Source organism: Kwoniella europaea, chromosome 1, assembly GCF_036810445.1.
Source record: "Kwoniella europaea PYCC6329 chromosome 1, complete sequence".
Taxonomy (NCBI): Eukaryota; Fungi; Basidiomycota; class Tremellomycetes; order Tremellales; family Cryptococcaceae; genus Kwoniella; species Kwoniella europaea.
The window spans coordinates 15,405,443-15,429,158 of NC_089487.1; the positions used below are offsets into that span (position 1 = coordinate 15,405,443).

The 23,716-nt window shown below is 43.8% G+C and overlaps 10 protein-coding genes across 10 annotated transcripts; 4 read left to right on the forward strand and 6 right to left on the reverse strand.

Moving 5' to 3' along the window:
• Positions 1-595: 595 nt before the first annotated feature.
• V865_005868 (uncharacterized protein) lies at positions 596-1,814 on the reverse strand (the record flags this gene model as incomplete). The annotated part of the gene is made up of 7 exons (XM_066229634.1): positions 596-743; positions 819-923; positions 972-1,047; positions 1,157-1,226; positions 1,311-1,369; positions 1,477-1,640; positions 1,723-1,814. The coding sequence occupies 7 exons, from the start codon at positions 1,812-1,814 to the stop codon at positions 596-598; spliced, it is 714 nt and encodes a 237-aa protein (XP_066085731.1).
• Positions 1,815-2,818: 1,004 nt separating this feature from the next.
• Positions 2,819-3,574, forward strand: V865_005869 (uncharacterized protein; the record flags this gene model as incomplete). The annotated part of the gene is made up of 3 exons (XM_066229635.1): positions 2,819-2,937; positions 3,004-3,168; positions 3,229-3,574. 3 exons carry the CDS (start codon positions 2,819-2,821, stop codon positions 3,572-3,574), a joined length of 630 nt encoding a protein of 209 aa, XP_066085732.1.
• A 1,431-nt stretch (positions 3,575-5,005) lies between these two features.
• On the reverse strand, positions 5,006-5,407 carry V865_005870 (uncharacterized protein; the record flags this gene model as incomplete). Its single annotated transcript, XM_066229636.1, has 1 exon — positions 5,006-5,407. One exon carries the CDS (start codon positions 5,405-5,407, stop codon positions 5,006-5,008), a length of 402 nt encoding a protein of 133 aa, XP_066085733.1.
• A 1,107-nt stretch (positions 5,408-6,514) lies between these two features.
• Positions 6,515-8,911, reverse strand: V865_005871 (uncharacterized protein; the record flags this gene model as incomplete). The annotated part of the gene is made up of 7 exons (XM_066229637.1): positions 6,515-6,850; positions 6,922-7,079; positions 7,161-7,567; positions 7,631-8,018; positions 8,099-8,133; positions 8,199-8,459; positions 8,544-8,911. 7 exons carry the CDS (start codon positions 8,909-8,911, stop codon positions 6,515-6,517), a joined length of 1,953 nt encoding a protein of 650 aa, XP_066085734.1.
• Positions 8,912-10,254: 1,343 nt separating this feature from the next.
• Positions 10,255-11,487, reverse strand: V865_005872 (NAD(P)H-hydrate epimerase; the record flags this gene model as incomplete). Its single annotated transcript, XM_066229638.1, has 6 exons — positions 10,255-10,351; positions 10,461-10,722; positions 10,815-11,016; positions 11,091-11,192; positions 11,333-11,380; positions 11,449-11,487. The coding sequence occupies 6 exons, from the start codon at positions 11,485-11,487 to the stop codon at positions 10,255-10,257; spliced, it is 750 nt and encodes a 249-aa protein (XP_066085735.1).
• Positions 11,488-11,812: 325 nt separating this feature from the next.
• Positions 11,813-14,063, reverse strand: V865_005873 (uncharacterized protein; the record flags this gene model as incomplete). Its single annotated transcript, XM_066229639.1, has 3 exons — positions 11,813-13,541; positions 13,601-13,746; positions 13,809-14,063. 3 exons carry the CDS (start codon positions 14,061-14,063, stop codon positions 11,813-11,815), a joined length of 2,130 nt encoding a protein of 709 aa, XP_066085736.1.
• Positions 14,064-16,096: 2,033 nt separating this feature from the next.
• V865_005874 (uncharacterized protein) lies at positions 16,097-16,420 on the forward strand (the record flags this gene model as incomplete). The annotated part of the gene is made up of 1 exon (XM_066229640.1): positions 16,097-16,420. One exon carries the CDS (start codon positions 16,097-16,099, stop codon positions 16,418-16,420), a length of 324 nt encoding a protein of 107 aa, XP_066085737.1.
• Positions 16,421-17,190: 770 nt separating this feature from the next.
• Positions 17,191-19,056, forward strand: V865_005875 (uncharacterized protein; the record flags this gene model as incomplete). Its single annotated transcript, XM_066229641.1, has 3 exons — positions 17,191-17,859; positions 17,929-18,237; positions 18,298-19,056. The coding sequence occupies 3 exons, from the start codon at positions 17,191-17,193 to the stop codon at positions 19,054-19,056; spliced, it is 1,737 nt and encodes a 578-aa protein (XP_066085738.1).
• A 709-nt stretch (positions 19,057-19,765) lies between these two features.
• Positions 19,766-20,638, forward strand: V865_005876 (uncharacterized protein; the record flags this gene model as incomplete). The annotated part of the gene is made up of 1 exon (XM_066229642.1): positions 19,766-20,638. The coding sequence occupies one exon, from the start codon at positions 19,766-19,768 to the stop codon at positions 20,636-20,638; it is 873 nt and encodes a 290-aa protein (XP_066085739.1).
• A 247-nt stretch (positions 20,639-20,885) lies between these two features.
• V865_005877 (argininosuccinate synthase) lies at positions 20,886-22,574 on the reverse strand (the record flags this gene model as incomplete). The annotated part of the gene is made up of 7 exons (XM_066229643.1): positions 20,886-20,940; positions 21,008-21,683; positions 21,736-21,834; positions 21,894-22,115; positions 22,180-22,276; positions 22,347-22,426; positions 22,517-22,574. 7 exons carry the CDS (start codon positions 22,572-22,574, stop codon positions 20,886-20,888), a joined length of 1,287 nt encoding a protein of 428 aa, XP_066085740.1.
• Positions 22,575-23,716: the final 1,142 nt, after the last annotated feature.

Below are 23,716 nucleotides of genomic sequence, written 5' to 3' on the forward strand. Positions count from 1 at the left end.
CAGTATCAAACGCCGAGGTATTGTCATAGTTGGCTTGAAGATTATGTGGCTCCTGAACCTTGTACAATATAGTTTAATTCGATTTGTAGATGTAGATGTAGATGTGATAGATAGATCAAGACAAGACAATCATACATGACATCTTAATTACTTACACTTCCCGTTAATCATCCGCTTTCGCTTCCGATTTCCAGTACTCTTTTCTTTTCTTTACTACATTACGGTAATCTCTGTATAACCACAAACCCAGTTTTATGGGTTTATCGATTTAGATTGTTATCAGGGGGACTTTTTTTCTTCTGGTTTATTAGGTGCGAGTAGATATACATGATTCTTTCAGTTGTTTCACATGTATAGTATAGTGTATGGTATGTCATGATGATTTGAGGTTAAGTATGCAGACATCCAACTATGAGATCGTAATCGTAATCGAACCAACTGGAGTGTATGATTAAATTCTCAAACGATGTATCTCTTTTACTACAGTAACATCGCTGTATGTTTCACTAATGACACTTGATCTTTACATATCGACAATGGTATATGTTTTATTGTCAATTCTCGTTGATCCCATCGCTATACGTGCTCATTTCGTTCATTCCTGTTCGACCCATTCCAATTGCCCTTTCCTACCTTTACTCCAAATTTGATCCGCACCTTCTGCAGGTGGTCTCTCGAGATTATCTTTGATCAAATAACCTTTCCTAGTTTCCCTTTTAGTCGAAGTATCTACACCCATCTCCCTGCATATGCAAAACACGATTAATTCAGTTAATATCTAACCTCCACCCAACCCGGGTATTTGTGGAATGACTCACCGATCTCTCTCTGCCAATAGGGCTTGATCGACTTGTGAATCCTCGGTGTAAGCCATCATGATTTGTGGTGGGCCAAGAGGTAAATCTGGATGTTGATCGAAAGCCCTATATCGTCGAGTGTAAGCGCCAATCATTTGGGTGTATGGGACATACCAAGTATGAGTGGTTTTCCCATAAGTTCGATGAAGTTCTAACATCGCTGGACGTTCTGCTACGTCTGTCATTGCGTCTATCCACAGCCAAAAAGAAAAGAGCATCAGCCCTCTGTCTGATCTTGAGCCTTGGGCTTCGAAGTTGACATGTTCATATGCCTTCTCTCATAATCTATCCTCACTCACTTGGAACAAGCGATTTGGTACCTAACATTAACATTCCAGAATCCACTTCGTATTTATGTGAGTGCCAGTACTTCAGATAGCCCAGATCAGAATTTTTCATCAGGAGTTGTAGGTTCTGTGTAGTGTTGGCTAGACAGAGCTAGAGAACACTTACTTTCTTTTCATCCTCTGGGAGGTTTATGAATACATCTTCCGGTATTAGATATTCGATACCTTATGAAATCGCCATCTAATCAGTACGAACTCTCGAATCATATGATTTCGATATGTCCCAACACTTGTAGCTAAGAAGCTGTAAATTGATATTCGGTTACACTCACCAATCAACCTCGCATTCTTATCATCACTATCGTAAATCACACATTGGTGTAAATCTTTTCTCAGGTGCGTGCAATAGTGATGTGCTTTCACTGCTCTGGTCGGGTCGTGCGAGTAGATATGTAGGCCGCATAAATGTTGATGGATTTGATTAATCGGTGTGAAGCTGCATGTAGATCGATACATTGAGATATCAGTTGGTGCGCACCAAGACGGTATATATAGAGGAGGGAAAGAGATTAACCAACCTCATTTGAGCTTCTCCAGCAGCCGCATACACTGCGGAATGATATTGGTCGTGCTCCGTTTGGGCTAGCTTGTCGTCTTGGTCTCTGGGCATGGTGAGTTGAACTTCAGTGGTGCGAGAGTTGAGTTAGTGAATGATACCTCTTCGTGAGATGAAGAAGATGTTCAGTGATTGAACTGTTCGTAAATCTTTGTCTCTGACGTCAGTCAATTCTTCTCTATCCTAGTCGTCCCTGCTTCCAGCGGAACCGCCATGAACCTCTTCAACCGCTCATAATTTTGTTCGATCTCGACGATCTCATAAGATGAGCTTACAGCCTTGTCATATGATCCCAAGTCTTGCATGAAGAGGCAGGGGCGGTGCTCCGGTATCTTGGATAGTGATCAATCCCACTATTTTCGATTTTGCCAAATAATTTCGATTCAGCCGTTATGTCTCACAGGAATATTAGCAATCTGTAATGTTCCCCTATCCATCTCGCAGTCTCTGCTTGCCTGATGATGTTCGTTCTGAATCGACGAAAGCGGCGGAGAGACATGAATGGTCGAGTACTTATATTGACTCGTATCTGAGAAACGTTGATTCGAAACAATTTAGCCCGGAACTCATCATTCGGATCACCCCCTCCCTCCCCCTGGGTCTCAGTGAACAGTGTTTTGCACCAAACACACGGATCGCATCTCACTTCCTCCCATCTCATTGCGTTTCGTGCATTCCGTGTCTGACCGCCGTCTCCCTGAGTACGTTAATCGGATGCACAGGCATGTATGCACATGAACAGAGCACACGGCGTGATGGAGAATGAACATGGCGTAAGGTTGTTGAGACGCGTGAAAACCAGGGAAGTTTCACCCGCCCGATGGTACCAGGGACAGATTTTCAGGTACGAAACAAACAATCGATATTCAGATCAGAGACAACAACACGTCCATCTCATAACGTATCCAAGAAAACATGGAGTGGATAAAATATATATAGGTGGGGCATGCCAGTACAGAAAAGCTGAAGGGATGTATCGTACTCATATCACTTACACATACAAATACGCATACAACACTCTTTCACACACAGACTACTGATTTGATAATCAAGATAAAATGAAGTTCGCTCTCGTCGCTTTCGTCGCTTCGGCTGCTGTTGTTACTGCTACCCCCAACCTCTTGTCCAGAGCGTACGGTGATTGTAGAGATACTGAAGGCTCTTGTCCCGGTGGAAGGTAAGCTGATCACTAGCTCACGTTCCCTCAGTACGATGTACTGTGCTAATATATCCAATTGGACAGCTGTGTATCCAGTGATTCTAGCAACGCCGACGCAGGTTACATCTGTTCCTTCCCTGACGCTTCGTCAACCACTTCTGAAAGCTCCGCTGCTTCATCCACTGCGTCTTCTTCATCTGGCTCCTACGGCGATTGTAGAGACACCGAAGGTTCTTGCCCCGGTGGAAGGTAAGTACTCACCACATCATCTCACTATATTGCGCTATGCTGATATATTTGATTTGGTAGCTGTGTATCCAGTGACTCCAGTAACTCTGACGCAGGTTATATCTGTTCATTCGATTCTTCCTCTGCTTCTTCAACTTCCTCGGCAGCAGCTACCACTTCCGCCAAAGCCACCACCAGTACAGGTACCGCACCTACCACCTTGAGCGCCGCAGCTACCACTGCCAAGGCCTCGACCACCTCCAAGGCCGCATCTACCACCGCTTTGGCCTCGAACGCCACCACTTCCGCCGGCAACTCCACAACCTCAGCTACTTCTTCTAACTCCAGCAGTGGTGCAGGTCTCTCATCAACTGTCAATTACGCTGTTGCAGGTCTCTTCGCTGCTGGTCTTTACGTTGCTCTTTAAACATAATATAAATCATGCTATTTATCTACATACGGACGCTATCTTTGTCTTTCTTTTCGATTTGATGTTTCCTTTTAGGGTTTATCACATACAGTATCTAATATGCATCCTGTTTTTGGTTGATACGAAGGCATTCGTGATGACGTTACCATTGAGAGCGCTTGCCATCGCTTTGAGGGGAATTAGTGACAGGTTTGACCAGATTGACCCGACTTTGACCTACACTCGCCACAATCCTCCAGAAGTCTCTGCTCTACTTGCATCTTCTATGAAACGTACGATCTTCGCTGATCACCTCGTTGGTTTAAAATGAGCCATTCCTCCTCTCCATTCCCATTCAATCGAAATGCTCACGAGCTGTGTCCTCAACGGAATGGGGTGGAGAATATCCCAAAAATCGGACGCCTTTTGACTTAACCTAGTATCTACATGACCCGGATCAAGTGTGAATGTGATCAAGCTTTCATCTTCAAAGTGAATTCCTCTTGCCTACAAGACCACAGTCATCTATCTCTCAGTCAGCTTGAGATGGATTGTTGGATGGATGAGCTTGCCAGGTAATTCAAAGCTACTTTACTCGTTCCGTAGAAGACAGAATAGAGAATGTCTGACCCTCTGTCGGCTCCTGTGATTAACACTATCCCTTGTACTGTATCTGACAGAGCGTTGTAAACCACCGAAGGGAGAATCAAAAGCAGACGCAGCAAGATTAGAGATAGCAACTGAAACAAATGATACCGTAGCGACCTTGGCCTGCGCGGTCCCCATTACATCTCATCTAAGGGTGACACTGGCCTGCTGTTTCATTGATTGGATACCAAATGCGTACCCGTATCATGGTCTGACATTTGAATTTATGCATATAACAACTGTGATGATCGCTAGTCAAAATCCAACAATTATTAGAGAGGTTCGAGGTGCATTATTATATATCGATCATGCATCAGCTGACTGGAGAGTGTGATGGGATGCAAACAGATCTCGCCTTACAGAGCTAACCTCTTACTTGACCGATGACAAAATCACGCACGGGAATTAACATGAAGCAAGCTCATCGGAGATGTTTCCCCGCAAGCGTCGCAATCCCATTCCTTTGAAGCGATATGTCCTTCGAGAGAGTAATCCGAGAAAGGATCTTTGATCTCAATCTCCATTCTGCTGGGTATGTCACGAGTCGTACCGCATGTTCGACAGAACATAAGAGCGTCTTGGGTTCTCAACGAGATCGAAGGGTTAGAGATGTATACGTGATATCTCTCTGTAGTGAAATTTGGATGAGATGAAGCGAATCGACAGATTCGCTGTGGTTGTGTTGGTTGTGTGATGTCATCATCAGAGGTGATGAGAAACCATTACTTAGCTTGCTTTCTTTCAAATGCAGAGATTGCGGGCTCAAAGCAGGTCAATCAATTGAACAATTGAAGAAGTGAATCAAAGATAATCCTCCGTACTCCTCCTGAGATATGGCGAACTCACGCAAAATTTAGTAGAACCCTCTGTCTTTTCCCTCAGAAATTGGAAGAATGGAATCTGCTCTTCAAGTCTATTGCTCCCATTCGCTACACTTTTACAGGGTATTTTGGTAGGGTTCGGGCCGGACCAGTAGGTAAGCTTCTCAACATCTTTGCTCGAACGGCTCCCAGATGGCGCATCTCTCTTCCTGACGTTCACTGTCGTCATGGAGCAGACAACATGCTTGTGTATGATCGTACCTCTCATTGTAAACCCCATAGAAGGTACTTTCTCAGCGTCTCCAGCGCAGGGTGCTTGGTCCTGTGTTGAAGAGTCTTCAATCGAGAGATCTTTCAATCGGCTGGCTACCGAGTTTGGCATGCTTGAAGCGAGTTCTGAAGAGATGTTGGTCGAGGACATTTATAAAGGCTCCTCAAGCTTCTGGGGTGCTTGTAAATGTGTAATCGAAGATGTCCTCCATGAGAAGGATGTTATGCTTACTTAAAGTATAGTGGATTCGTGCGCCCGAAGCAACGTAGCGCAAGGAGAACGGAAGTTTGAGGATAGGGCAGTGCGGTAGCCTTGGAAGCTTCGATCCTTCCCTCCTGACGTCAGTCACGACCCCAGGACTAAAATTCGCGCCATGCTGTACAATGGAAGGATGGGGCTGTAGATGAAGGGGTGGAGCCCACCTTTGTCAAGAACACCATTCGAGATGCTCGTTGTCGTCCTAGGAGTGGCACTGACTGGAGAATACTGTATCCTGTACTCTTCTGCTCACCCTTCATGTAGTATTAGCTTGAAGTACTTTATACACAGTGTCATGGACTGCACCGAAGGTAGCGCAGGGCATTGGGTTGATACATGTAAGCACTACTGTATACCACATCATCTTTCGAAGGTGGTATAACTACCGTGACAATCAATTACCAACACTCCAATGGAGAGAGGATCACACGTGTATCAGTCACCTGCATCGAAAGGAAGAATAACTCTCAAGATTCTTTCTCCTTCGATACGGCCTAGTAAGACTTGCGGCATTTCTTGCCGTACGTTTTGAGTAGTACATTACAGTATGGGTAAATGCCAACACCCCTGAAATATAATACTGTGAGTCTTTCAAGCTCATCTCGCCAAAAGCGCCAAAAGAATCAACACCTCTGCCACAGTCGTTTGGGTGTACTTGTTGAATATCTTGATTCAAAGATCAGTGGATCTTTGTCCTTTACAATACATTCCAAGACATGCAATACTGCTGTACAGCTACCTGAGCTCATTGGCCTGTCCACAAACCTCTTTCAACAAATCGCCCAGATTGATACGGTACCGAAGATGGTCTGAAACTATGAAACTGAACAGAGTAATTATATTCATAAATATATATATCCTAATATCCTAATCATTAAACTAAATCAAATTATTCATTGTCTATCTGATTGCAAAAGCAAAAAACACATTGAAAGTCCTTCGACAATCCCCCAAACAACCTTATACGGCACTTCTACCTTCCTTCTCCGCCAAGACCGCAGCTCCATCAACCTCCCTTTCTCCACCTTGTACACCCTCCGGAACTGAGCTCTCCACTGCTGCCGAAGCATCACCGGCGTGAGCCGTTCCAACTGCAATCTCCTCTTCGTTCTTAGCTTCCAACGCTTCTTTCTCTTTCGCACTTCGCTTAGCAGCTTCTTCCTCCTCTTTCGTAGCGATCTTATCGTTCTTAAGTATCAGTGCTCCAGCAAGAGCGATGACGGCTAATGGTAAACCGATGATGTACACTTGAGAGAGGGTCTTAGTGTATGCTTGTAGCACTGCAGGTCGCATTTCCTATTTCGAAAAGCAAAACAAAAGTCAGCTCTATAATTCGATTCTCAATGAGGGTTTTGTGGTCCACTCACATCAGGAACATAGGTCCATACGGCTGTAGCATCGTTGACAACTGCCATGACGATTTGGTCTGTAATTCCAGTGACGGACGATTTGAGATGTCGTTGAATCATATTTTCAAATACACTTCCACCCATTGATAGAGCTACGATACGACCGGCGAAACCGACTACAACATTATAGGGCATGAGTCAGTAAACAAGTTAAACAACTTTATGAGGCTTATAGATGATTTGGAGGGCATACTCACCGAATACTGTCAAACCGGTACCTAAGGAGATCAACCATGGTTCTCTTCTTAATTCATGTTGAACTGAAACCATGACGTTCTGTAAACAACAACCGATACCGACACCTAAAATTACCTGGTATCCATATAGGTTGGCCATGGGAGTAGTGGGTTTGATAGTGTAGAATAAACCAGATGCGATACAAAGTAAGATCGGACCGCAGATGATGACAGGCTTGAATCGACCGATCTTAGGAATGATCCTCGATGAGATGATTAAAGCGGCAACTTGCAGTAAAATTAGAGGTAGGAGTTTGACACCTGCCGATGTAGCTGAGGTGTGATATACCGCTTGATAAGTGATGGAAAGGTAGTATACGAGAATCATGAATACACCAAATACGCAGAAACAAACGATCGATGCGCCGCTAAGTGAATTAACCCATATACGTCAGCTTACTCTCTATATACTGTTGGTGTATTTCACTCACATGACGTTTCTTCTTTTGAGTAATCTCAATTTGAACATTTGACGATCAGTACCAATGAACCATTCATACAGTACGAAGACCGGTACCAATACGGCGGAAAGGACGATACAGGCAATGACGGATCCGTCGGACCATTTCTTAGTGACTCCTCCCCATTGGGTAAAGAGGATGAAGCAGATTGCCCAACCCATAGAAATGATCATTCCTCCCCAGTCGCACTTGACGACTTTCCAGAACATGTCCTTGCTGTATCCCTCATAAGTCTTTTCTCTACCGAGAGGAGGTCGGGTAGGTTGGAATACGGCGATGGAAGCCATGGCGAGACCACCGAATGGAAGGTTAATATAGAAACACCATCTCCAAGAGACATGATCGGCGAAAGCACCACCTATATGGAGATGAACGTCAGCGATATTTGATTTGGAAATAGTTGTGAAAAAGAAGGGATCGGTTAGATACAGTACTCACCTAACAAGGGGCCGATGACACTTGCAATAGCGAAACTATACAACCATGTAAGTATTAGCATTGTTAGACTGACTGACGGTGGGCGATGAGTAAGACTTACCATACACCAAACAAAGCGAAATACTGAGCACGATTATGTAAAGAAGTCATCTCAGCGATGATGATCATACCACCACTGAATAGACCGGCTGCACCTAAACCAGCCAAGGCTCTTCCCAAAATCAAGACGTCCATCGAAGGGGCGACACCACAGACGAGAGAACCAATTTCGAAGATGAAGACGGCGAACATGATGACGTGTTTGGAAGGGAAGATGTTCATCCATTGTGAATAAAGTAGATTGAAACCGAGGAGGGTGAGGCTGAATCAAGACACAAATATAAAATTATCAGTAAAGGGGTTCATGATCCGCAGGAGCAGGATGCAAGGTAGACATAGAACTCACAAGAAACCAGAAGCGAGCCAAGATAATTTTGTCAAAGAGTTGAACTCTGCTGTTATCTTGGGTATAGCCGTAGCTACGATCAATTGATCCAGGGCGAACAGGAATATGCAAACCATCAAAGAGACGAATATCGCCCAAAATCGCCATTTGGGTAATTCCATCGGAGCATGTACACCGGAATGACCTTCAGGTGGTGCATGTGATTTTTTCTCTTTCTTTGGTTTTTTACCATCACTGTTGTTACTGCTCGTTGTATCGGTTTGAGGAAGTCCGTTGTTGTGAGCAGGTAGGGGTAAGGGAGCTTTGGTAGATTCGACGGAAGTTCGTTCACCCACACCTGAGTGAACAGTCGTGGTCGGTGAAGGCATATTGGAGGGTGTGTTTAACGTTGCCATGGGATAGGAGGGTGATAGTGCGGGGTCAAGGCGCAAGGATGGTGATGATGATGATCTCAGATGTATTATTTGTTGATGTTGATGGTCGATCAAACCAAACCGACTCAAAATAGATGTTTTAGGTCCGGTGAGTTATCGTTGAATGGAGGAATTAATACAAGAATATACAAGTTACAATTTTGCTGTTGGTGTTGTGGATATATATATATAGATATATAGATAGATGGATGTTACAAGATCATTTCAACGCTTCAGTATGCACCTCGGCTCAACGATGAGAGATGGCCAGTATGTAGGATGTTTTATGAATGTTGATACAGTAAAATAAATAGCTTACCGCCGAAGCTCGGCTTCCGACCATTCCAATGGGTTTGTATTTTGTGCTGTTATGGGTATTTTTACCTTTGTTTACGCTTAAAAAAGTGAATCTCGAATTGATCTGCTTTGTACTCACAAGGCACCAAGTTGAGATCCCTTAAACTGACTTGTTGAGTAAAAATAGAATGCTTTTAGGATGGGATTACGAGATAAAGCCAATTCACCTCGGGGACCGAAGACAACTGTCTGTAGGGCAGTAAATCAACTACCAGTATCGTTACTATGAAGATCTTGTGGCATGACACCTATGCTATGCCATATGCTATAGTTCGTTTGTAGACCGTGTGTAAGGCATATCACGACCGGCGCAGCAAATGGATTGAGCCGTCAGTGTATGGTCGATCGCGAACATGAGATATGCAGTACATACGACCAATGCAGTGGAACAGAACTGGGATGAGCTTCAGGGCGTCAGTCTCATCGTAAGCGGTCTGATCCTGTCACTGCTCGGATCTTGGTCACTTAGCTCTGGTCGATGCTTTTGGTACTATCCAATAAGCCAGCTCGGCGGATAGTAGGGGATCAGGATAAGAAACCAGACAAGATAACACCCGAAGTGATTAGCAATCAAAGTATCAAATCAGTACCGGAGTCCGAAGTGACATGTAGGAGTTTCTGGGATTCGGAGTTTCGCGCAACTACTTTTCTTTTCTCCCTTTGTCTCACTGATGTATGATATATGTTAGGCCTGACTATGGTGAAAGACGATATGATAGATAGTCCAGATTCCAATAGTCTAGATACTACTAAAGAAATGAAATCGTCGATTCAAGACTGATGCAAGAGTCTCAATCTGATACTCAAATCATCGGTTCGGCATAGCATATCAGGTTTCAGAATTGGTTTCATCGTTGTACAGCAGTATCGGTTATGTCTCTTCTTACGAACAATGCATTCATCATGACTTGATTCCTTTGACTCTACTGTACTATTTAGATCTACTGTTCTGAAGATTGTTTAGCACTGGGAAGCTCTACAACCTGATCCACACCGGTATATTCAGGGATATTCAATTCGAATTTCTTTGCTAGGTCACTACCAAACCAAACGGAATCAGTGTCAGCATCAGCATATATGTTTCATACCTATACCTATATTTTCTTTGAGATAGGATGTACGATAGTTTAGACGATATGAGACTCACTCAGGAACAAATCTACCACCTAGCCAATGTCTCCCCTTGAAATTCCTCACACCCTCTTTAGGCGCAGTCAGACTGACCAATACGTCCGGCTCGAAAGTTTTGATCGTCTGAGTATTGTCTTTCTCGGTATACAGCGGTTGGGGACCTTCTGTCACTGACCATCCGGATGGTATGTCCACTGAGACGATGGGGATAGTGGTGGATGTGATGGCGTTGAGAACTTGGTCGAATGGTTCTCTCAATGGAGGTGAGAATGAGAAGCCTGAGGAAATTATCGAAAGGCAGTCAGATCATGATATCATGGTATGAACATATCTCACGAGGGCAAAGGATCAATGATGACTCTCGACTCACCAAAGATAGCATCCAATATTACATCACTTTCCTTCAACTCATTCTTAAATTCCTCTACATCCTTCAATACGGGTATATTCAGATTCTCACATTGCTTCAATAACCTCTTGTATATATCTTTCGAGCCGGGTTTGGGAAGGTAGATGGTAGGTTTGTATTTGAAATGATGTAAATGACGAGCAGCTACTAGACCGTCTCCTCCCTATGATTCAGTATACAGTCAGCATACGAGCTCCAATGAGCACAAGTGCGACATGGTACGTATAGTCTACTCACCTGGTTACCTGGTCCACAAGCTACCATCACCCTCTTATGTGATTCCACGGAATAACTTTTGGATAACGCTTGAGCGCATGATAGACCGGCTAACTCCATTAACTGTATACAATGGAAGATAAACATCAATCTGGGTTACTATGTCACTCTGTATCAGAAGAGAAGACGTGGACAGAACAAAAGGGGCGTATTTGGATCGGGGTTCCGTCGAGTATTGGAGATATACTTTTCACTTGACTCACCTGATCCAGTGAGAATGCTCCTGATGCAGACATCAGCTCTTCGTCGATCTGCCAGCGGTCCAGAACCATATATGTCAGATCATTGCTTGCTACATTATGAATGGACTCGGACATACCTGCTGAGCGAGCTTTTGGCTGATATATCTGATTGACATTTTGGGTATCTCCAGAGTCTTCTGTGAGGAAGGCTGATGGATCAGCTTAGAAGTTTCAAGGGTATGCCAGTAAACATGCGTATGAACGAGTGACGCTCAACAGTAATCTTGGTAGTTAAGGTGAGTTGGTGGTGACATCATTTTCTTGCTCCTACACTGTGGACGACCAGTCAAGTGGAGGTCGTCCATCTGTTCACCTGTATATATTTAAATTACTACAACTGATCGATGAGGTATGGGTATGCATGTTTTGGTGCTGGGTATATACTGTATATGAGAGGTGTATATTTCGTATGCAATGCTGCCATATCCCCTGTTCTCTCCATCACATTGATTCTTTTCGTACATCAGCCTGACCTGCTTCCTCCTTGAGAATCGCTTGTCCTTTCGGTCCATGTTGATCCTGCCCAAACTTCATCATTTCTTGCGATCCTAATTCCTCTTCCATCTCCAACCCAGCGGTTGCATCTTCATCACGCATCATTTCCCCCAACGTATCTTCCAGACCTTTCATATCCCAATCTTTCAACTGCAGCTTTATCCCATTCACATTCTCATTCTTTCCAAATAACTCTCTCAATCTCATTTCCTCTTCCGTCCCGCCCATAACCAGACTAACTACCCTCTGTCTTTCTCGTCCGATGGCATTACTACCCAGTCTACCCAATCTTCCTTTGACTAGACTATACCATCCATACCTATCCTTTACTCCACCGGATTTACGTTGTTTCTTACTTAATCCCTTGATGTCCAATCCATCGAGGAGGTATATCGTCTGGAGTTCAGGCAGATGAAGACCAGGTATGGAACTTCTAGTTCCTAATAACAAAGGTAATCCACCATCTTCTTCCTCAGCTTCATCTCTATTCTGTCTTTGCAATTCGTCGAGTTGGGAAAGTGAAATATCGACCAAATCCGGAGTTAAGATTAAAGATGATATACCAAGATTGGCAAGTTCTTCTGATAAGAGATTTAATGATATTCCCTCTGGAGGTAATATCAATGAATATCCCTTTGAGGAAGAAGAAGTGGTGGCATGAATTAGAGATAGAGTTTCAATCATCTCTATTGGTATTTCCCTTTTTCGAATCACTTCATCTTCCCCATTCTCATCTTCAACTTCCTTTGTTGGATCGTCTTGTAGAGTAGGTGCATGGAGGTTGAGAGAAGTGATTGATCCGTCTTTAGCGTCAATGACCAACACATGATGTTCAGGTTCGATCTGTTCATGTCCATCTATATTTGCATTTTTCACCCCACCTTCATCCTCTATTCCTGATAATTTTTGGTTCTCCTTGATCTGAGTGGAAGACCTTTTAGTGATCCTCTCTTCAACCGCATCCAACAATCTATTTCTAACATCTTTCAACTTATCCGAAGCCCCTTGTGTGAAATCCAAATCAATCAATCCATCTTTGACATGTCTATTACTCTTCCTTATCCAACCTCTAATCTTAATTAACCTTTTCAGATCTTTATTCATACCTGATGATACCCATATCGTATTTATCTCATCTCTCCTTTTTGAATAATCCAAAATACCTCCTTCTTCCTTCTTCCTCCTGCTTGGTACGGCCGGAAGGATATTCAACAAATCGTTCAAAGCAGATACGATCGGTGGAGGATGACGAAAGAGGGGATGAGAAATTAACATTTGAGAGGTAGAGTGTCGAGAAGGTATAGGACCAATCAAGTGTTCAGGTTCGTCTAGGAATATGTACCGTAGGAATGGTAAGGAACTGGGAGATAGATCGTAAGATTGTAGATCTTTTGGTGTAGAGATGATTATAGGTTTATCAGGTAAATCTAATTTCGAATGTGACTTTGCTGAAGTTTGTGCAAAGGATTGAGAAGGGTGGTTGGAATTGAACCGTATGAGTGTGAATGATTCTTGAGTTTCGGTGGGTGATAGGTTCACAAGGTGTTGATGGACCTGTTGAGCTAGATGAGGTGTAGGAACGATAATCATCACTTTCACGCCGTTTTGTGTCGTATTCGTATTCGAATGGGATCTCAGAGCAATGTTCATAGCTGATAAGGCTAATGCCAAAGTTCTACCAAGTCTCATCAGTATATCTTATTCAAGTACTAGTATAAATAGTGATTCACTCACTTGCCTCGACCCATATCATCTTTCAGATAAACTTCCTTACCTGCTCCTACAGCTAGGAGAAATAACTTCTGAGCTGATGTAGGTTGGATGATATGCGGGTAAGAAGAGATTAATCGTTCTGCCAGTGGTAGAGAGATGCCTAGTTCCTATAATATTGACAAAGTGATCAGCTGAATTATTTATAAGATGATCTATGACCGTCACTCACAGTCCACCTTGAGATAGCATCCTCATTCTTCGTTTCCGTATGAATATTCCTTCGAAGTGGTGGGCTTGACCTTGGACCCCACCTTGTCCTTGGAATCCAACGACGCAAACCCGCATTTGTTGGAGGTAGTTGCTGACTGATCGAAGATCGATTTACGGTAGAAAGATACCTGGAGAACACCTTTGCACCTATTTTCGAGCTTGTGGGACGATCCAGCAGAGACTGACCTGCCTTGAGGCAGATACGACAGAGCATCCTGGGGTGACTACGCTGATCAGTCAGATTTGATCTGATCAAACGTTAATGATCAAACTGAAATATCGTTCATGTCTAGCAGCAAAAGCAGTTGGGTTGGTGAACTTTCTGAAATTTCATGTAGCTGATTTCGGTGATCGCCGATTTCTCAACCGCCTTCCCCGTTGCCTCTTCCATTGATAGTGAGTTACTACGGTTGTCATCTGTTACGTCATATACTTGTGTATGTATGCTGTTGAGCTGGAAAAGAAGATCGGCGTGATATATATAGAGACGCCTCGGACGGGTGTTGACGAAACGATCAGAATGATTGTGGGTTTTGAGCTTACAACAACAGCATTACCATACAGCCGAGTCGCCCTGATAATAAGGTTTGAAACTTGGGAACGCTTGATTGCTTGATTCCCTGACATGCCCCAGTTGGAAGATGAGTTTGAGTGTGAAGCGAATTCTTACTTCGTGTCAGCAATGCTTGGAAGCGAAGAGATGCTGTCAGATGGATGCGTAGCATAGTAGAACGTGACTCCCTGCATGCGATATGAGCTGATGTGAGACGAGACCATGCATATAAGTCGATGTGAGATAGACATTACCGAATGAGTGTATACTCAGCCGGATCAAATTCAGGGTTTCATCAGACTTAACCTAGACCTACCATACCTCGGACTAAGATGTATCACCTCATACGCACACTCATACTATCTGTTACATATTGTCACCATAGGTTTAAATTACAACATACATCATAGCTTGCTTCATCAATCACAATTCGCAACTCACAACTAACATCTCACATCTCAAGACAAATTACAGTAGATCTTTGAAGACTTTTGTCAAACAATCAAGAACAGGAGAAAGAACAATAAGGTACCACTTCCTCAAACACTGTGTTATTGCCCTATTATCCATCAGAGACAGAGAACAATAAAGGAATTACTTATATTCGCTCGAGTAACTTTGTGATTTCGTGGAATTAGAGAGATCTCAGATCCTTAGATCATCATTATTCATCTATTGTTCTTCTCTTCGAAAGGACAATAAACGACCCTTGATTGAATTTGATTTGGTGGCTTTTTGTACGGAGCACTGTCCAAATGACTACGACACTCAGACACCCTCCTTCGTCTATATCTTTACACACACACGGACACAGTCACGGCTCTTATCCACCTTCCGATAATAAGAATGGTCAAAGTTCCTTACATCCGTGAGTGACAAGTCATCCTGTTATCAATCCGTGAGAGGATTGCTAACTGATTGTGATATCTTTTGTTATCATCTACTCATATCTTCGGATCTGATCTCTTTGTTCTGAACTTTACTTTCCCTTTTGTCTCCTAATTCAATCAACACAATCAATTCTGTTTCACACGCATTGCTTTACTTGTTTCAATGAAATCATCAACCTTTTCGACCTTGACTACCATCAAATCTACCTACATCCTCTGGAATTCCTACCCTCACCATCACCATCACCCTCGCATTCCCCCCACCTGCTCCAATCGAATCTGTATCCCTGTGTATCTGTTTGGCCGTGTGTCTGTGTATCTGTGCATCTGTGCTCGACACTAAACCTATAATCGGCGTTCCTATCCCCTGTCACCCTGTCCTTCTCTTCTTCTCTTCCACACACACACACGCTCACCACCTACAAACAATCAAAACGATATCTCAACGAATCTAACCCCTCTTGTCATCTACCCGATTTGGGCGTCCCATGACTCATCGACAAACTCTTGATTTCCCTCTAATCGGTATTCCTTTGACTGACACTATCGATCGATATCTATCCTCCTCACCATCATCCTCACCATTCATCACTTGACAACGGTTGTTCATCCTCACATCCTGTACATCACATACACACACTCGTTCTCATATTCTTAAATCATCGTCTCATCTTTTGTTCTCGTTTTTCATTGTTCTTTCATTTATCCATTACTTATCGCTTATTGTTCTCGCATAACATCCTCAATCCCTCCCTAACTCTCTTTAATCTTTTTCGTTATTTTGACGTTTCACAACTACCAACCATGCTCGTCCACTCCACACCACCATTACCACCCCGTCTACCGCCCATTCATCCTCGCACGCTTTCCAACTCGACGGCGACACCACCCATCAATCGGAATGTATCATCTACCGCGTTGAATGGCCAACAACATATACAATCACCACTTGCACAACCCCCTTTCTTCCGCAGAACTTCATCACTACGAGATCCACCTCCTGGAGGGAGCAGGTCTCCATCTATAGTGGAATCGGAGCAGGATTTCCAGGACGAAGACGAGTTCATGGCTCATCAGACTAGGTCGACGAGGAGGAAGGTCAGTAGGAGGAAAGATGATAAGGTGTGAGTAGTCTTCAATTTGACTGATCCCATGAAGGATCACTCCCTTCTCCCTTCTTCTACATCTATCGATTCATCACTTTACCATGGGAATGTCTGGATCTCGTCATGAATCCCCAACGTCCTTATCAATCCATTTATTCATTCATTCTTGTGAATCCCTCTTACCATGGCTTCTCTATGTCTTGATTTCATTCCCTCTACTTTGCTTCTGCAGCTGTGTCCCCTCTCCCAGCTCATCATCCTTTCAATCATATCTTAGAATGATTTTCTCTAAAGAAGCCTGGTTGGGACCTCCTTATATATATCTTTAGTTTCACTTTTGCATGTCATGTTGATTTACCCAGGTCTATCACCTCTTCATCCCACCCCGATGAAGAGCTATAGAACCATTCATTCACTTAACACGTCACATATTCGGTATCCCTTCTCGCGAGCTCTTTTATGGTATCAACGGAAAGTCCAGGGTGTCAATCCTTTCTCTTACAAATTCATGAAACCTGCTTCAACTCATCTGACCTCATCATATATCCACCTCCGCTTCTATTTCTATTATCATATAAGACCCCCCTGGCGGACAATACCCATTCAGGGAGAATCAATTCTTCTTCAACCACTTCATTCCCACTGTCTTCTTTTTTTTTTCTCTCATTTGTCGTGAACCGCATTCTGTAGCCGTTTCAAGCTCCTTGCTCGAACCCCTATATTGTCAAGCTGTTGATACGAGCTTGTTGTATCGTCATACTCTGGTTTGTACCTATTGCTGACGATCAAATGATGCCTGGTCCACTCTCACCATATATCACTCCCCCTCCCTCACTACCCGACTCGGTCTGTTCTTCTCGTCGAACATCCCTGAATGATGCCGATCCTGAACCTCATCCTTACCCCTTCCAATACCGTCGCTTATCCCTGGACGATATTGCTCGACCGAAACATCACTATAACCTCTCGTCTCGACGATCATCTCTTAACGATATCTCCCAACCTGCTCAACATCACTTCTTCCGACGTCACTCGGAAATCTTTCGACCGACCCTCAACGCTCGTGTCCGTCTACCTCCTCTATCTGCTATTACCGACTGTAGTGGTGGTGAGGATGCCGAAGGTGACGATGACGATAATCGATCGATTGGACGAGCAGATAAACGTCGTCGAGTGACCAAAGGTGGCAAATCGGTCGATATCGTACCTTCACCTAGAAAAGACAGTATTTCTAGATCAGGTGAGGATGGTGGGTCGGCATCACCATCCAATCAACCAAATTCGCTGCCGAGTCGAAATGGTCGAGGTAACGGACCACCAACGCTGGCACATATCAAACCTATCGGATTCGCCGCATCTCGAGAAGCAAAGAGGGATGATGGGACTGGCTCACAGGCACTGCCTTCTCCAGTGGTGATGGGTTTTGACTTCAAGACGATTGATGAAGATCAACTCAAGACGGTAGGTCTAATCTCTAACTTGAACTATCATGAAGAGAATCAAGCTCAAGTCAAACTTATCAATGAACAGGTCCGAGATACGATCTCGATCAAAGAACAACAGCAGGCTTTGATCGCTGCTCGAAGGAGAGAAGTAGCTCAATCTCAACCCTCCACACCCAAAGAATTGACTTTCAAAGGTTGGGCACCGAAAGATCCCGAAAATCCCATTCCGACACCCAGAGAAAGTTTCAGTACTGCCGCTGGACCTAATGGTCCACCCCCTCCCCTCAGCGTCGGTGGTGGTGTAGGTAGAAGAAGGGAGAAGACAAGGGATAAAGTTGAGAAGATGAGTATAGTCACTTCTGCTACTGAGAGAGATGTCGTACCAGGATCGAAGGTGAGTAATTATCGACTAACTTCGATTTGAGGAATATCGCTGATCTGAAGGCCCGAACAGAGTGCACCACTCAATCAAGGACTGGCATCTCAACAGGCTTCGCCTCGAGAACCGCCTTCAGGTAGTCAGACCGCCGTGCCTCCACATACGCTTCCTCCCATCCATGGATACGGTCATCACTCGCATAATGGTTTGACTGATCCACGTACCGCCCCTCTACGACGAGGTGGAGAGGAACATGAATTTGCAAGACAACAGGGACCTTCTTCGTCGTATTACAACTTACCTCAAACACGACCTTTAGCTAGGCCGTACGATTCCCAAAGAGGACCTTCAACGGCCATTCCAAGCGAACGAAGGAACTTCTCTGTACCTTCAGCAAACTTGCAACCACCTCGATACGAGATCCCCTCTCCGAGAAGAATCAGTAATGCTTCCACCTCGACGGCAGCTCAGCATCAACAACAATCCAACTCGCCCATCTCACCTAGAGTATCTCGTGAGATATTCCTGGCGCCCTTCAATCAACTGTACGACCTACTCAGCTCGACCGATAGTCTGAGGTATAATCTGCAAGACCTACATAATCGATATGAAGTTCTGTTTCAACAGCAATTGAGTCAAATGACGGAGTTTAAAAGTACAGCCAACGCTTCGAATACCCTTTTGGGCAATCTGCAGCAGTCTGCTGATAGTTTGAAAGAAATGGTCAGGTATGAGGTGGAGAGGAATAACTCGAATAAGGATAGGGAGATAGAGGAGTTGAGAGAGAGGTTGAGGAGGTTGGAGGAAAGGGCAGAAGGGGAGAAGAAGGATTAGATGGTATATCGAATACAATCCTGATTGGTATCGCTTGAGATGGAGAAGAAGTATCATGAGGTAACCATATTTACCATCACACAATCTCGAGATTAAATGCTCTTTCATATAGATGGAACCTGGATCCCACTGCGTACATCTCGTCAAACGATATGTGTGTAGCGTGTGCGCTATTGATAAGAAAGGAAGGAAGGAAAGAAGAAACAATGGATCATATCCAATCCGACTCTAACCCACTCAACTCATTCAAATCTAAATCTGTACATTATTTTTCTATACTTTTGGGATTTTCATGTTGAATAGATATAGATTGCTCGTTATTTCATTCAACGTACTTTAGGCTTATCTGTGGACGATACTTGCTCTTATATAACATATAACTTGCTTCTTCACTTTGAAATACTATGAGTTATGTATAAAGAGATGAATTACGATGCTATGGTGTTGATTCGATATTGTTTGCAATGTAAAGTGCGATATGACGACTCGACGTCTTTAGATCGTATGAAAAGGGAATTCAATCTTCGGGAATCAGGTTTCTCGCTCTTCTTCGATCGATTAGATAATTTCGCAATTTCTTACATTCCATTTGCTCAAAAGTAAGACTCGTTCGTCAACGAGGGGTATACAGCAATCAGCAAATCAGCAACACATCAAGACATCAATAACGCGAGTACCCTGACCAAGTCAAGTCACAACATGAATAATAATGGATAAACCCCTTCCAGCCTCTCAAACCAAACATCTAACCAACCTCTCTCATCCCCTTCCACCACCTCATTCTAATATCTCTGTAAACTTGCGTCAAATCTCCTCTTCTTCTGGTGGTGGTGGGACTGGAACGACTGGAACGACGGGTACGACATTATGGTTATCTGCTCAAATACTTTCTTTATACCTATCTTCGACTTTGGGTACGAGCACCACGACGAACAATAAGAATAATTGTAATGGTGTAAGAATTAACCGAGATGATGATGAGGGGAAGAAGAAGCAAAAAGTGGTACTTGAATTAGGTAGTGGGATAGGATATACTCCCCTTGTCCTAGCGAATCTAGGTTGGAAAGTGTTGGCGAGTGATATAGAACCTGTTTTGAGTGAAGTGTTAAAACCTAACATCGAATACAACAAACGAATCGTTGGGAATGGAATAGGTGAAATCGAAGTGAGAGAATTAGATTGGATATACATTGATAAAATACAAAATGACAATCAAAACAATGATATGAAAGATACTATTATACCAGACGATGTGAAGTACTTGAAAGAAGAAGGAATCGATATGATCATAATGTCAGATACATTCTATTCCCTCTCTTTGATCCGACCATTGTGGAATACCCTCCTATACATCTCTCAAGTAAAAGACGACGACAACAAACCACCAGTGATTTATATATCTTTGGAAAGACGTGATTCACTTTTGATTGATCATGCTCTAGAGACAGGTAAGAAGATGGGATTCGATCTGAAGAAAGTGAATAAGAGTAGATTAATTAAGGAGATTCAATCTTCAGGATGGGGCTGGGAGGGAGAAGATTGGGATGGGGTGGAAATTTGGAAATGTCGTTGGAAGGGTTAACAAAGACATGGATAGATAGATCATGGACCATAAACTCATATCATAGCGACATTTTGTTGTACCAATATATAAGATAAGTATTATCATATTCTATGCATGATTATTTTGACGAAGATCCAACGTCTATATACAAATGTTTCCTAAACAACTCGAAATCAAAAACTAAATATCAAATTTACTACCAATTCAACTACTATATTCGATTAAATTCCTTCCTTAACCTTTCTATAAGAACTTACTCGCTTGCTTACTCTCGGTGGTAAACATCTTTGGGAGAAACACCACCTTGTCCTCGTTTAATGCTAAACCGAAAACCATGGTCCTCAGCTCACATTCCTATTTCGTATTATCACAAACGAATCAACTCACTTTTGTCGTCCCCAAGCTTTGATTCGGATACTTGAGATCTCGATGAATCCAGAGGTAGCAGTAGGTTCGAAACCACCCATCTCGTCCATCGAGGAGAACTTGGCATCGTATAGACCCTCATCGGCATCTCGTCCTTCTACAATGACGTTACCCTTGTACAACTTCAATCGGACCAAACCGTTGACAGTCTTCTGAGAAGCGGGGATAGCGGCAGTGACGAATTCTCTCTCGGGTGAGAAGAAGAAACCGTTGTACAAGATTTGAGAGAGTTGAGTAGTGATGAACTGATCTCGTAAAGCTCGGACATTTCGATCCAAAGTTAAACCTTCCAAGTCCATGTGAGCTACTCGGAGGATGGTAGCGGCAGGTGACTCGTAACAACCTCGAGATTTTACACCGATGAATCGGTTCTCTACGATATCGATTCGTCCAACACCGTGTCGTCGAGCAAGGGCATTGAGAGTAAGGAAGATGTCGACGGCATCGGTGACTTCCTTCTTGTCGGCAGGGAAAGTGACCTTCACTGGGAGACCTTTGGAGAATTCGATGTGGACTTGTTCAGGGGTTTCAGGGGCTTTCTGAGGAGAGGTGGTGAGCTTCCACATGTCATCGGGAGGAGTTTGGTTGGGGTCTTCGAGGATACCAGCTTCGTAAGAGATGTGGAAAAGGTTTTCATCTGCGACATGTGTTAGCTGAGTTTGCCTCGAAGAAAGCAGAAGAAAGCTCACCAGTTGACCATGGTTTAGCGGCAGTCTGGGTTACTGGGATACCGTTCTTGGCAGCGTATTCGAGAAGAGCTGATCGACCGGCGAATCGCTCGTAGAATTCTGATTAATCATATATAAGCTGTCATGTGGTGATGTTGGTGCATCAAACACTAGCTTACCAGGTAATCGCCAAGGAGCAATGACCTTGATGTTGGGTGCGAGACCGTAGAAGGCAAGTTCAAATCGGACTTGGTCGTTACCCTTACCGGTACAACCGTGAGAGACGTAGTCACATCCCTCCTTGACAGCAGCCTCGATCATACCTCGGGCGATGACGGGTCGAGCGAGGGAGGTACCGAGGAGGTAGACGTTCTCGTAGATGGCGTTACATTGAACGGCAGCTGCAAGCAACGAAAATCCATAAGATCTCTGCGGCTTAGAGACAAAGTGGACGGAACAGCTTACGGTAGATGAGTTCCTCAACGAATTCTCGCTTCAAGTCAGCAAGGTGGAAGCCAACAGCACCACATTTGAGAGCTTTGGCTCGAGCAGCTTCGAAATCCTACGCGACGATCATTTGATCAGGATAAGATGATTCAGACGAAATTTTCTGCAACCGAGACCTCGCTTACCTCTTCTTGACCAACATCAGCCATGTAAGCCACGACTTCGTAACCTTGCTCAATCAGCCAGAGGAGGATACATGAAGTGTCTATAGTGGATTCCAAGCAAACAAACAAATGACGTGAGCTAATTTGCTCTGCAACTTATACTGGGTGGGCAAGGTGAGAGGGTGACTCACCAAGACCACCAGAGTAGGCAAGGATAACCTTGCCCTTCTTTTCACCGGAAGCGACCATTTTGATTTTATGGAAGATAAAGCTGCATAACATGTACAAAACACAATAACAAATAAAAGTTAAATCATCCAACGTTCAAGGTGAAGGGACCAGATAGAGAGAATAGAAGGGGAAAAAGGATTAGACGTCAGCGATATTACTTTTATATTGTGATTTGACATGATATGCGGTGTAAGGAAGAGAAGAATCAGACATCCAAGGAAGAAAAAAACTTCAATTTAGCATCGCCTAATTTCTTCAATCTTGATCTACCGACTGCTCGGTCCCTTCAATCAACAATCTAGTCGTCCCGAAGGATTTTCGAATGAAGATTTTCGGGGTGAGCCCAAAGTCGAGGAATTCCCAACAACGCTCAACGAGAGGTTCAACTCGGAACGAAGAGGAACTGCAACTCAGTTATGGAGGTAGAAAAAGACTGAAAAGAAAGAAGGAACAAACTCCCCGCGAAAGGAGGACGCGTTCAGTGGAAACTGCGTATGGTTTTTAAAAAACATTTCATCATAGAGAGTGAAGGGGGAACAGGGTGAGGTGAGGTGTGATGTAAAAGAGCGCAAGAGATATAGATGACTTACAGAGAATACGAAAACGAAAGTAAAGAACGGTTTCTGTTTTTGACAAAACAATTTGAAAGGTCAGCACACAAGCCATTTCATCCAAAATTTTCATTGTAAGAAGCGTTTAGATGAGATGAAGTGATCAGACAAGAGCGCTGGCAAGCGCCAATAGCCCGTCTTCCTTGTTTGCACAGAGAAGAAGGGGATCCAGACACACTCCCGCGAAGGAGGGTCCTAACTCGTTCGCCATGGTCGATTAGACGGGGAGAGAATAGAAGGTCATCACGTCGAGATTGGGGCGATAAGATTGCAGAAGGGGTTTGCGGGGAGAAGAGGTAGCAAGAAGATGAGGATTATACTCACCTAAGAAGAACCTGTTCCAAGTGATGTTTCTAATTTACGTTGAAGGAGAAAGAGAGAGAAGGAAGAAGAGAAGAAGATAGTTATCAATGTATTTATCCCTTTGGAATCCAAAATTAATTCTGATTTTCAGACTGACTCGGTTGACCAGAGAGAGATAACGGTTAGTGCGGCAATTCCGGATGACCCCGAGTGTGGCACTTTCAAGCGGTGGAGGCAGACCACATC